Source organism: Rissa tridactyla, chromosome 1 (genome assembly GCF_028500815.1).
Source record: "Rissa tridactyla isolate bRisTri1 chromosome 1, bRisTri1.patW.cur.20221130, whole genome shotgun sequence".
NCBI classification, from domain to species: domain Eukaryota; kingdom Metazoa; phylum Chordata; class Aves; order Charadriiformes; family Laridae; genus Rissa; species Rissa tridactyla.
In genome coordinates this window covers 153,359,124-153,371,810 of record NC_071466.1, presented here as the reverse complement: position 1 = coordinate 153,371,810, position 12,687 = coordinate 153,359,124, and the positions used below count along the sequence as shown (strand labels likewise).

At 44.2% G+C, this 12,687-nt stretch overlaps 2 protein-coding genes across 3 annotated transcripts in view; both read left to right on the top strand.

The window, feature by feature from the left end:
* Positions 1–1,667, top strand: part of CAPRIN2 (caprin family member 2) — a 36,586-nt gene extending 34,919 nt beyond the window's left edge. The window contains exon 19 of the mRNA XM_054210926.1: positions 1,099–1,667. Coding sequence (XP_054066901.1) covers positions 1,099–1,667 — 569 coding nt within the window. The remainder of the gene's footprint in view (positions 1–1,098) is intronic.
* Positions 1,668–11,464: 9,797 nt separating this feature from the next.
* IPO8 (importin 8) overlaps positions 11,465–12,687 on the top strand; it is a 48,873-nt gene continuing 47,650 nt past the window's right edge. Inside the window, exon 1 of one of the 2 annotated variants that reach the window (XM_054203022.1) lies at positions 11,465–11,662. In XM_054203022.1, coding sequence (XP_054058997.1) covers positions 11,579–11,662 — 84 coding nt within the window. In that variant the 5' untranslated portion in view covers positions 11,465–11,578. The remainder of the gene's footprint in view (positions 11,663–12,687) is intronic. The other variant, XM_054203006.1, reaches the window with a different exon arrangement.

The following is a 12,687-nucleotide window of genomic DNA, read 5'->3' as shown; positions in this document are numbered from 1 at the left end:
ATCACAGACTTTGTAAGATAACTTTTTCTATGAAAAATAGTGTGTTTGGGAATACAGGTTCACTCTGTACTTCCATGCTGGAGTACAAAAACCTAAAGAAATACACAAGACTAGTTGTTTCAATCCAAGCATAAATAGCATGTATTTGGAAAAGCTGTAAAAAAAAAAGTGATTTAATCCTGGAAAATGTGATGGAAAACGCTGAACTTACAGTGCTATAGGTGAAAAGCAAGATGAATAACTATAGATCACTAATTCAAAGAATAAAGGGAAATTATGACATATCATGGAAACTGTTTTAGGATAAAGCAGGTTCATGTCTCAATCAGGGAGGACTCAGAACATACTTCAGAAGAGAATTAAGAGATACGAGATAGATATCAGTAGCAACTTTACTTAGTTTTATTTAATATCTTGAGGTGTTCCTTTCTAGTAGAAATAACAGTGGCTTGAAACTTGAGAGTGAATGCTTTAAAATTCTTAGATCTATTAATGTTTTCATTCTAGACCCTTTTAACTTGGATATTTGAAAAGATTACAGCTTTGTTTTGGGGAACGGGGTGCACAAAGCTTAAAAGCAATTCTCATTCTTCAAACTTAATATTCTAGCATCATAAGTTGATATGACCTACTAAGAATGCAGCTCTAGAAGAATAGTGTTGAGGTAACTTGAAGTGCAAATTCAGGTCTTGAAGGTGACTAAATGACTACTTGGTTTTTGGTAATCCTGCTAAATTTTGCGGAAATTATAATTTATCTCTACTCAGAAGCTGGCATATGCTTTTTTTTATGGTAATATATGTTTGTGGCAAACACTAAAGCTAAAACTATTCAAAGCTAGTGCCCTCTCCTACTTAAAAGTATGAAGCATCATTGTTCATAGCTAAATTATGGTCTGTCCTGCTGAATGCTGCGAGTGTGGTGAATGTAAGCCAGCTTCAAAGTTCTGTTCTCAGTGGGGTCCTCTGACAGCTTCCTGTAGTTGAAAGACAAATCTGTTGGAAAGTCCATACACTTGCTGCTTAAGACTATGCCCACAGGTTTAAGGGTTTTCTTCTGCTATAATACTTACTTATCATTGCTAATGATCTTTAACAGCAGGGTGGAGTGATTCCTCTCAGGTGAGCAGCCCAGAACGAGACAATGAAACCTTTAACAGTGGGGACTCTGGACAGGGAGACTCCCGCAGCATCACCCCTGTTGATATGCCAGTGACAAGCCAAGCTGCCACCATACTACCAGTGCATGTCTACCCCCTCCCACAGCAGATGAGAGTTGCCTTCTCTGCCGCTAGAACATCTAACTTGGCCCCTGGAACTCTAGACCAGCCAATTGTGTTTGATCTGTTGCTGAACAACCTTGGAGAAACTTTTGATATCCAGCTTGGTAGGTTCAACTGTCCAGTGAATGGTACATATGTTTTCATCTTCCACATGCTGAAACTGGCTGTAAATGTTCCCCTCTATGTGAATCTTATGAAGAATGAAGAGGTTCTAGTGTCAGCATATGCAAATGATGGGGCTCCTGATCATGAAACAGCTAGTAATCATGCAGTCTTGCAGCTGTTCCAGGGAGATCAGATCTGGTTGCGTCTGCATCGGGGAGCCATCTATGGAAGCAGCTGGAAATATTCCACCTTTTCGGGATACCTCCTTTATCAGGACTAAAATCCAGTGTGATGTTTACAAAAGAGCTGCTCCAAACACCTTGGTGGAGGGGGGTGGGACAAGCTTCGCACTTACTACTGACTTTATAGAAGATATGTGGTTCCATTATTGGGGGAAAGGATGGTCCTGTTGTGCAAGGTGAAATCATGGAGTTGGGGTACTGAATCAGCACTAATTTGGCACTTTATCAGTTGTGATGTAGCCTTGCTAATAAAGCTGTGAATGTATATTGTTTGCACTTACCCTAAACTGTGTTAATGTCCAGCTTACTACACTATTGATTGCCTCAAGTATGGGCTATTCACAATGCCTTGTTGTGCCTCAATAAAACAAGTTAATATGCATTTTAGTATTAATCTTGCCAGTAGTCTTTATTTTTAAAATATATCAAACTGAGCTTTATTCCTGATGTGGGGTGTTACATGCATGTTAGCACATAGAACTGGTCTTCAAATTACAATAATTCAGGGTAAATTGTGTAGTTTAAATGGGATGACTTGTTTAGTTCTTGATTGATGCCATTCTCAAGAGTGTTCCCTTGATCAAAATGAATTCAAGATCTAGTTACGTACCTGATTTTTAACTGAAAGTGCCAGAAATCAGGAGTGAAATGCTAAATACTTGATTAGGACTGCTTATTTTAAATGCATATCCTGTCAAAATCTAGCTTTGTCACTGTTGCCAAAGGAGTGATGCACTCCACTCACAAGAGATTTAACAAACTTTGATAGTGTATGTGACAGTGGTTTAACAAGGCTTGATGGCAGGGTACACTTGGTTATTTACTGCAGAGAGGACAGTTGGACAAAACTGTCAGGGAGAGCCTCCTGTTGAGTAATGATGTTCAGAGAGGACCTCTTTGTTCTCTAAACTCCTCGGAGAGGAGTCTAGGTGTGGCAGGAGAGCTCAAAGGGCTGTTTGCTACTGATGGGGTAAAATGATTGACTTATAGTCATATTTGCATACTGACCACGTGTTATTCTTTCAAATTTGGCTTGATTACCATTACTGTGGTTAGGTGGGCGCATTGATCAAGTTAGCCCTTGGTTATTGTGTTATCTGCTTTCCCCCAAACCCACTTTGAGCTGGATGCAGCCATCAAGACCAGATGTACCCATTATGACTGCTACTGGTGGCTATTACTTGAACAGGGTTATGGGAGGTAAAGGTTGGGTTGGGAAGGGGGGCAGAACCCTGTCACATTGACTTTGCTTCAGTAGTGGTGTAGTTTGCTGAAATTTTTAAATCTCAAACCAGTCACGGGGGGGCTTGCTGACACTGTTTGTTATGCAGATCTCATTCAGCTGTAATACATTTTGAAGTTAAAACTGACCCTTGTGTAGTGCAAACATGTGGCTTCTCTCCCCCATGAGATTGGAATTGGTTTGTAATGCCAGTATCTCTTCCTTTCAGAGAATTGCTGAGGAACTTGGTATTTGTAGTTGACGTCTGGTGCTTGTGTCTTAAACCAAACCTGAATACAAATGCTAGGAAGTGTTTATGACATTCCTTTCTTGCAGCTAAAGGGCTGTGTGACCAGTCTTCAGCAATCTCTTGTGGCCTAAGGACTGAAGAGCTATGACATATGTCCTTGTGTAAGCTGCAGCATGCGAAATATCGTACAGCATTTCAATGTTTAAAATGAAGGTCTGAACTAGGTAAGAAGACTGTAGGTCATTGGCTCTTTCTACTTTTAAAACTTTTAGTAGCTGGTTGGTTTTTTTTTTTAGCAGTAGGAACTATTCTATCAGTGTACTAAGGCAGCTAGTGGAAAAGCCTGACTGGTACATCTAAGGATAAACCAGAAGCGGGCAAAATAAAAACAGTTCAGCTAACTGTTACTTAAGTGAAAGTAAAAATCTAAATGGAATGTACTTCAGACCTGATATGAAGCTGCTGTTTCTTGGTAACTGGCTTCAGAACTTCCAATTTTACACAGTTCTCCCCTGCTACCATGCAGATGCCAAAACAAGTTGTCTGGCATGCCTCCATACAGCTACTGGCATAAAGATCTTTGTTTTATTCCAAGCTTGGATTTCTTTTTTCATACAGATTTTGAGAGTGATTATACTTCAAGTCCTGGTTTAATTCCTTTGGCAACTTCTGAGATGAGAAGTTTGGGATAAAGCTTTAGGGAACTTAGTTTTTTACCACTACAAACAAAATTGGTAAGCCTTAACTGTGAATACTAAGCCTATATTTAGTGTTTTTAAACATGCTAATTCTGACTTTAGCCATTAAAGATGCCTATTTCTAGAACCCTCTCAACAGAGGCTAAGTGGCAGGAGTTTAACTAGCAATTTTCCCAAGCTGTTAATTCTCCTTGTGTACTAATATGGTAGATAGGCCTAAGTGCTAACATAATTTTCAGCTTGCAATGGCTTTGCAGCTGTGGACAAACAGACTCCATTGCTTTTCTAACAGACCTGCAACTCTAGATTTTTTTTTTTTTACTATTATTTTTTTTTTTTAGACATCTAGAGCACTGACCCAGTCACTCTTCTCCCATGCTGTCTGCAGAGGGACTAGTAAATAAACGAGCCCTATTCTGTGTATAGCAGCAGGGTGTCCCTTGTGCTTCAGCGTGCTGTGTATAGGCCTTTTCATTTAGTATGCGGCTTATTCTATTTAGTTTTATTATATGTTCTTGTATGATGGATTTCTTAGTTACCAGTACTTCTAACACTACTAATAAGCTTGGCCTTTGGCAATCTCAGCCATGTGATCACTGTGAATACATGAAGCACACGTTGCTTTCTAAGGCTATAGTTCAGTCAAGCCTGGACAACTGCTTGGTGGACCCATTTGTTTGAGACTTACGTCTTACATGAAAGCTTTGCCAGATCTACCAGTATCTCTGGCTTGCATATGTTTAAAATATCTGAGGTAAGCATCTTGCTTTCAGAGCTGGTTGTCCATCTCCATAAGACGGATTTTTAAATTCCTAATTAAAGGACTACACTATCGCAGCAAGAAGTGTGAAGGTACGATGAAACATGAATTCTAATCATTATGCTATTTGTTGATAGCAAACTTGACTGTAAATCATACAATGGATGGCTCTAAAAGAACTTCATACTTTTTGTAAGCTTTATCAGACTGAATTGGAATCATCTCTACAATATCAGCCAATTTAAAATAAAATGTCTGGTTTTCCCTGATAGTTGTTATTTAAAAAAAATACAACTCAGACAATTCTTTTCCATATGGTAAATGAACGTATGATCAATTTTATCCTATAGTGTTCTCATGTAGTACCTCCTTAGCTAAAACTATTGGCTTTCACTACCGTGTGTCTAATTGGATCTGTGAACACAGCTCTAGCTAACCTCTGTTACAGAAAGGAATGTAAGTACAAAGGAACAGATACTGACATAAAGTTTTCAGAATAGATATGCCTCAAAAGGTTAGTACTGGACCTTCACTGTTAAGGGCAAGGCACAGCTGGAGCTAAACCTGGCAAGGGATACAAAGAATATTAAGAAGGGCTTCTACAGGTATGTCAGCCAGAAAAGGAAGGTCAAATAAAGCATTCCCCCCCTGATAAGCAAGACTGGCAAACTGGTAACAATGAATGAGAAGGCTGAGGTACTCAGCAACTCTTTTGCCTCAGTTGTCACTGGCAAACCTCTCTTCCCACACCTCTGGAGTGGATGGACCACAAGGAAGGGACTGGGGGAGGAAAGACCCTCGTGCTGTAAGAGATACGGTTTGTGACCACCTGAGGAACCTGCACATACAGAATTCCATGGAACCTGATGAGACACATCCCAGAGTCCTGAGATAACTGGCTGATGCAGTTGCCAAGCCTCTCTCCATGATATTTGAAAAGTCATCGCAGTCAGGTAAAACCCCTGGTGACTGGAAAAAAGGTAGAAAGGAGAACCCTGGGAGATACTGACTTGCCAGCCTCACCTCTGTGCCTGGGAAGACCACGGAACAGATCCTCCTAGAAGCTATGCTAAGGATGGAGGACAGGGAGGTGATTAGAGAGAGCCAGCATGGCTTCCTCAAGGGCAAGTCCTGCCTGACCAACCTAGTGGCCTTCTATGATGGAGTGACTACAACAGTGGACAAGGGAAGAGCTGTGGATGTCATTTATCTGAACTTTTGTAAGGCCTTTGACACGGTCCCCCACAACATCCTTCTCTCTAAACTGGAGAGGTATGGATTTGATGGGTGGCCTGTTTGGTGGAAGAAGAACTGGTTGGACGGTCGCATCCAGACGGTAGTGGTCAACGGCTCAATGTCCAGATGGAGGTGGGTGACAAGTGGTGTCCCTCAGGGTTCCATACTTGGACCAGTACTGTTTAATATCTTCATCTCTTATAAGAAAGGTGGGGACAGACTTTTAGCAGGGCCTGTTGCAATAGGACAAGGAGTAATGGTTTTAAACTAAAAGAGGATACATTTAGACTAGAGAGAAGGAAAAAATTTTTTACAGTGGGGGTGCTGAAACACTGGGATGGGTTGCCCAGAGAGGTGGTAGATGCCCCATCCCTAGAAACATTCAAGGTCAGGTTGAATGAGGCTCTGAGCAACCTGATCTAGTAGAAGATGTCCTTGCTCATTGCAGGAGGGTTGGACTAGATGACCTTCAAAGGTCCCTTCCAACCCAAGGTATTCTATGATAAGGCTACATTTTTGAAAATAGTACTGCAAAAGACCAAGCAAAACACCTGTTTTCCACACCAATAGCTGGCCAAAATCCACTGGTAGAGAATTGCTAATCTTCAAAATACCTAGAAATATAATTTTGTATGAGTTCCCATAATGATAAACACTAGGATATTAATATCTTGATCCTCATTCTTTATGTTTCTAGATTAATACTTGTTTTGAAAGCTTCTCAAAGTACTTCAGAGTATTTCAGTGCGTTATTTACCAACTGGCACGGTTTTAGCCTGCCTCGGTGCGTCCAGACTGTAGACCTAGACCTGCATTCTCCTTCTGGGTAAAGCATTGAACAGGTGAGTTTGACACCTTGCAAACATTCGAGGTAATACCGGTATCGACTTCGTGTAAATGTTGTGTCTTCCGATACCTTTTTCCTCCGTAGTTGTTAAATGAAGTTGCTTGAATTGTTGCACTAGGCAACAGTGTCTTATAACTATCTAAGGATCATAATCGGGTATAAATAAAATGTACAAAGGGGCATCATAGTTCTGGTAACTTCCTACTGCTGTCTTTGCTATGCAAATTGGATACCACCTAAATTCTCTCCAGTTTAGGTATCTTGTGCAGCCTGCTGAAGACAAACTGTAAGGGTAAGGAACTAACTCAAGGTTTTGATTTGGAGGGAGTGAATTTCCATGTTTCCTTTTGTGAGTTCAGTGAAACACTGGAACTACTCTGAGACGGAAGGGTGCGCTGGTTTTGACTGGGACAGAGTTAATTTTTGTCAGAGTAGCTGCTGTGGTGCTGTGTTTTGGATTTGCGACCAAAACACTTATTGATAACACAGGGATGCTTTGGCTACTGCTGAGCAGGGTTCACACAGCATCAAGGCCACCTCTGTTTCTCTTGCTGCCCCACCAGCGAGCAGGCTGGGGGTGCACAAGAAGCTGGGAGGGGACACAGCCGGGACCCCTGACCACATCGGATCAAAGGGAAACCCCAGAGCACACGATGTTGTGCTCACCACTACAAGCTGGGCGAAGGAGGAGGAACTTGGCTGGCGTGATAACGTAGCAGCCGTTCTACGCCACCAGAAAGTAAGCTACACGCAGCGTTCAGCTAAAATGCTACCCATGTTTCAAAACAACCCAAAGTCAAAGGACTAATTCTAAGTAACCTGCAATACATAAGGCTTTTCTAGTTTTTCTCCACCTCCCAAAGTTCTTGAGCTTAATCAAGTTGATAGCCACTTTGTCAGGAACCTGGTCTGTATTCATTGAGGTCAAACTTACATTGCTTTAAAAATCCTTGGTTTCAGCAACTGAGTTTCAAAATATGATTGCTTGTCCTAAATACTTCATAAAACTGTTGCTATAGTGCACCTGCAGACTTTTGGAGCTTCTAAAAAAAAATAAACCCTTTGCTTTCCCTTATCTCCCCACTTTCCTTTTTTTCCCTTCTCCTCCTTTTTTTCTGTACTTGCATGCTGGTGCAACTTGCATTTCATTTACTTGTTTTTAGTTTCTTTGTGTAACACTTGTCCTTTTCACATTGGGTCTTATCTCAGCAGCACGTTAGATAGCCGACAAGAAAATCTCAGAGTTTTACCTCAGATTCTTTACTTTGCAGAGTAGCAGACCAGATTTATTTTTTTTTAAAATTCTAATTCAGTTCCTGATCCATTATTTTGAAGTAGATGAAGCCTGAAATATTAACAGAATCTTTGCTCCAACAAAAAGGCATATGAGTTCTGGCTTACGAGTAGTTACTTTCAATCTGAAGTTTCTGAAGTTACATAAAAATATTTCGGTTAATGATTAAACTTATTTTTAGAATAACATAGCCACTGGTATCTATGGAGGTTCATGTTTTACAGGAAGAAATATCAGGCAAACCTCAAACCCAGCACATAGGTAGACTAAAATGCTTGCAACAATACTTCCATGACTAGGAAGGAAAGGAAGGAAATGAGCACTATTGAACTGGATGTTGCTCGATTTAGGTACTTGCTGGCGTTGCTTCCTTGATGGCTGCTATGTGCACAAAAGGTGGGTCCTGAAAGGAAAATCTTGGGTGTAAAATTTCTTCCACTTTGTTTTGTAGTGAATGTTGTGTGTTAAAAGTGCTGTTTTAAATACAAGTGGTAAGTGCAATAACATTCTGAAAAACATTTTAGGAAGACGTTAAAATAGTCTTTAAGCATATTTTGTTCTTTATGGATATCTTTTACATCACCAGCTTCACATGACTCAAGTCCTTCAATGAATCAATTTCATAACTTTTACGTTCTTGTACTGCCACAGAAATGGAATAAAACAAAAACGCTTTTCAGCTATCCATAACATTCTAATTTTGGAAAAGGAAGTAGAGATAAAAATCCTTTAAAATAATTTGTTTTTAGTATGATGCATGATTCAAGATCTTTAAAATAGGCAGTTTTCACTGGACTAATCTTATTTACTGTCTTAACCAAAATGGCAAAACGACAAATTACCATAGTTAACAATAAATACTTTTTACATTCACATTGGTGTGCTTTTTTTTATATTTTATGATTACCAGACATACTTTCCCCTGCTTCTAAGAAGAAATTAAAAGATGAGTGAAAGTACCTACAATTTCTTGCTAGATGCTGCAGAGCTGCGTCACTGGAGAACAGAAAGCCAGCTCTTGAGTGACAACGATGAGGTGTTCTGCACCACCGCAAAAAGTGATGAAAACCACAGAGCGCACAACCTCCGAATGCTGGGTAGGTGTAATTCATTTTTACAGCTAGAGTCTTCTTTTCTTCTGGGCAAACTTATTAAGGGACAATGTTTTTGTATAAAATCATTATAGTATTAGATGTTTTAAGATTTTCCTTGTAAGCAATTTAGGAACTTACGTTATTTAGTGACAGTAAAGATGTTGTGGCAAGCATTACCATATAGTCCCCTCAGCAAGAGAAGGGTATCCCTGCCATAAACGGCACTCCTGCATGTTCACCGTTGTTAAGAAGAATATTCTTCACTATAGGTCACATAATATGTAAGTTGAGGGAAGTACTGCTGTTTTCTTAATTGAGGAGCAGTAATGAGAAATTACACTTTATACTGTAATTACAATGAACAAATGACATATTGTCCAATTTTGTTCTTAAGGCGTCTATATAACAGTAGCATCTTGTAATTGCCCTTGTGTTTGACTATTCCAAAACACAGCAAATAGTCTTTCTGTTATTTCTACCAGTTAATAACAGGTCTCTGGTTTGTAAATGTTATGTAAAACATCACCTGCAGAAGTAACCGAAGGATTTGGCTCACAAAGATCATATTAGACATGAGGTTTTTCTGGTGTGCTGTTGAGCTGTGAACTGCACCTTTGATAGTTATCTTATGCCTGCACGGATGTTGTCCTGGTTTGAGTGACACAGGATTAATTTCTTGTCTAATGCTTGGGAAAACTGCGCTTTTGAAGACTCTAGTATCTGAATTTGCCAAAATATTTACTTTATAGACAGCTAGGCTATCTGGGATTCAAGGTCTTGGTGTTTTTGAGCCTTGCCAGGTGCAGGGATGTGGAGCGAGACCCGGGCACTTGACCCAGGCTGGCCAACAGGATTATTTCGTACCATGAATGACACATTCAATATAAATTTGCAAGTTTGCTGTATAGCATGCTCTCTCTCTCCCTTCATGGTGGCTTTCCAGAGAACTCCTTGCCCCAATGCCAGACCCCTGAGCCCTCTCTTCCTCCCGAAGCCATTGTGTTTGCAGTGTCCGTCATTTGCCGTCCACTGCTGGGAGTGCACAGCTTCCCACTGATAGAACTGTCTGAGTATAATCCTTGTAGATTTTATATTGGTATCAGGATCAATACTGGTTCTTTAGCATTATTAATGTTAATTATTTAACCTTATTCTGTTAAATCTATTAATATTTCAACCTTCGTGCTTCCTCATTTTTTTTCACGCTGATTCTCCTTCCTGGTGAGGAGGAGTCATTGGGTGATAGAATAATTTTCTAAATGACAGTAAATTGTTGTCGGTTTCTCAAACCATAAGAGATGTTTAAACCTTCGTTTGGTTCACCTGCATGTTCTAGGATTTAAGGGGAAATATTGGACAGAGGAGGAGAATCATAGCGGGGTAAATGCTTGCAGTTAGGAGTGGTGTTTGTGTATTTCTGACAAACTGAGTAGAATGCATCTTCAGCCCACTGTCACACGCAAATGCCATCAAGATAAGCAAACCACTTTCAGGGTCTACTGATCTACAAAACGATGAGGAGAAGTACCAGGAGCATGGTGGGAAGCATGATGTGCGTTTTAGGAAGCTGCTTGCAGCAAGTTTCTCCCTTCCCGCAGCTGCGAGCCCGTCTCGTGCGGCAGCACATACCTGAGGTACCTGGGTAGCCAGAGGGATAACGTCAGTTCTCACTGACCATGCCACTGTTCAGTTTTGGTGTTCTCACTTTAATTCTTGTACCACCAGCTCATGAGGTAGCAAATACCGGGCAATCAAGTCCGGTACTCGAGCTGGGAAACTACTACAAAAAGGAATACGCTATTAAGAAAGGAATATAGGATTTTCTTATATATATATATATGTATTTTTTAAGGGCAGTGAAAGTCCGCTCTGGCACAGAGAGAGGGGTCTGGAAGCATCCCCCGGGCCTGTGGGGCCGCTGTGCCTCCGCCGGCGCCGCCGCCGCCCCGTGAGGTCCCAGCAGAGGCCACCGAGGGGCGGCGGACGGAGGGCGGCACCTCAGCACCCCCGCAGCAGTGACAGCCTGAACCGGTGGGCCCGGCCGCCCGCTCCCCGCCGCCCGCTCCCCGCCGCGGCCCTGTGCCGCCGGGCCCGTCCCCTGTCGGCGTCTCCAGGGACGGAGAAAGGGGCAGGCGCCCCTGGATGCGGCAGAGGAGCCAGCAGCTCCACACGCACCGTGGTGGCAGCGGCATCCCCTTCCGCGGCCGCCTTCTCCCTGAGGGAGCGGGGCGCGGCGGGCCCCACAGCCGCCCCCACGGCAGCTCCATCCCGGAAACCGCCAGCCGTTCCGGAGGACTTTTTTATCCGTACAACAACATGGCGCCCGCCTCTGGCGGACCTCTGCGCGCAGCCGGCCGTAAAGCAGTGCCCCGCTTCCCGATACCCAGCTGTCGCAAACCGGTGAATGGCTCCGGAGAGGAACCGGAGGGGGTGGGGCGCGCGAGCCTGCGATTGTGGCCCGGGGGGGGCGGCAGCGCGAGCGGCGGCGGCTCCTCTTCCTCCCGCAGCCCCCGGGGGAGCGCTGCCCGCCGGCGCGGGAAGGGGGAAGATGGACCCCAACAGGATCATCCAGGCCCTGCGGGGCACTATCGACCCCAACCTGCGCATCGCCGCCGAGAACGAGCTCGATCAGGTGAGCGGGAATTCAGCGGCGCCTCAGCTCCGCCCCCGGCCGCGCCTCAGACCCGGCCGCCGCCCGGTATGGGGTCGCCTGGACCCGCCGGCAGGGGCGGGGGGGGTCGCGGCGGCTCCCCCCTCCGCGCCGGTACCGGCCGGCTCCGCTCCGCAGCGAGGGGCCGCGGGGCGGCTGCAGCGGAAAGCCGGGCTAGGCCGGCGGCGGCATCCCCCGCCGGAGCTGCCTGTCAGCGGCCGCTCGAGGGAGGCCTGGCGGGCGGGCAGCAAACCCGCCCCGCTCCGGCTGCCGGGACCCCCGGGGCGGGGTCTGCCGCTGCCGGCTCCCGGAGCTTCCTCCTGGGCGCCGGGCGAGGAGCGCCGCCCCGGCGGCCCCCCGTCCGTGGGTGGTCTGTGGCCCCTGGTCCGTAGGTGGCCCCCGGTGCGTGGGTGCCCGTTGGCTGGGCGGGATCGCCGCCTGCAGTCAATGTTGTCCTGAGTGCCGTGACCCGGGGAGCAGGGCGCAGCGGGGCGAAGTGCGGCAGATCTCATCCTCGGCGTGGCCCGAGCCGGGTGCTGGAAGGCACGACATTGGGCTCCGCGCTGCCCAGGTCGCTCGGTCTTGCTCTCACAGGTGACAGACAGCAGTGACTGTCGGGGACTGATTTTGTCCTGTCCAGCAGTACGCCAAGTAAAACTTTGGGAAAGGCACATTGGATTTTTGTGGGTAGCATTTGTCACAGCATCCCACGGTTAATGTAGCGCCAGTATGCACTGAATCAACACGGTGACCGCAGTCTCAATTTGGATGTTTGAAAAAGGAGAAAGTTCCTTTACGCAGCATAAATAAAACTTTAACCTCTATAATTCGATGGAATATTTGTTTGGTTCTATTGGAGGTCTTGGATTTTTTAGACTGCATTGGTATGTTAACAAAACGGTCAGTGAGAATTGGCTTTCAGGAATTACTGCTACTCTGGCTTGATTTTCTATTTAGGCAACTTAAAACTCCTTCTGAATTAGCTGTAGCTAATCCTTGCTATAGCA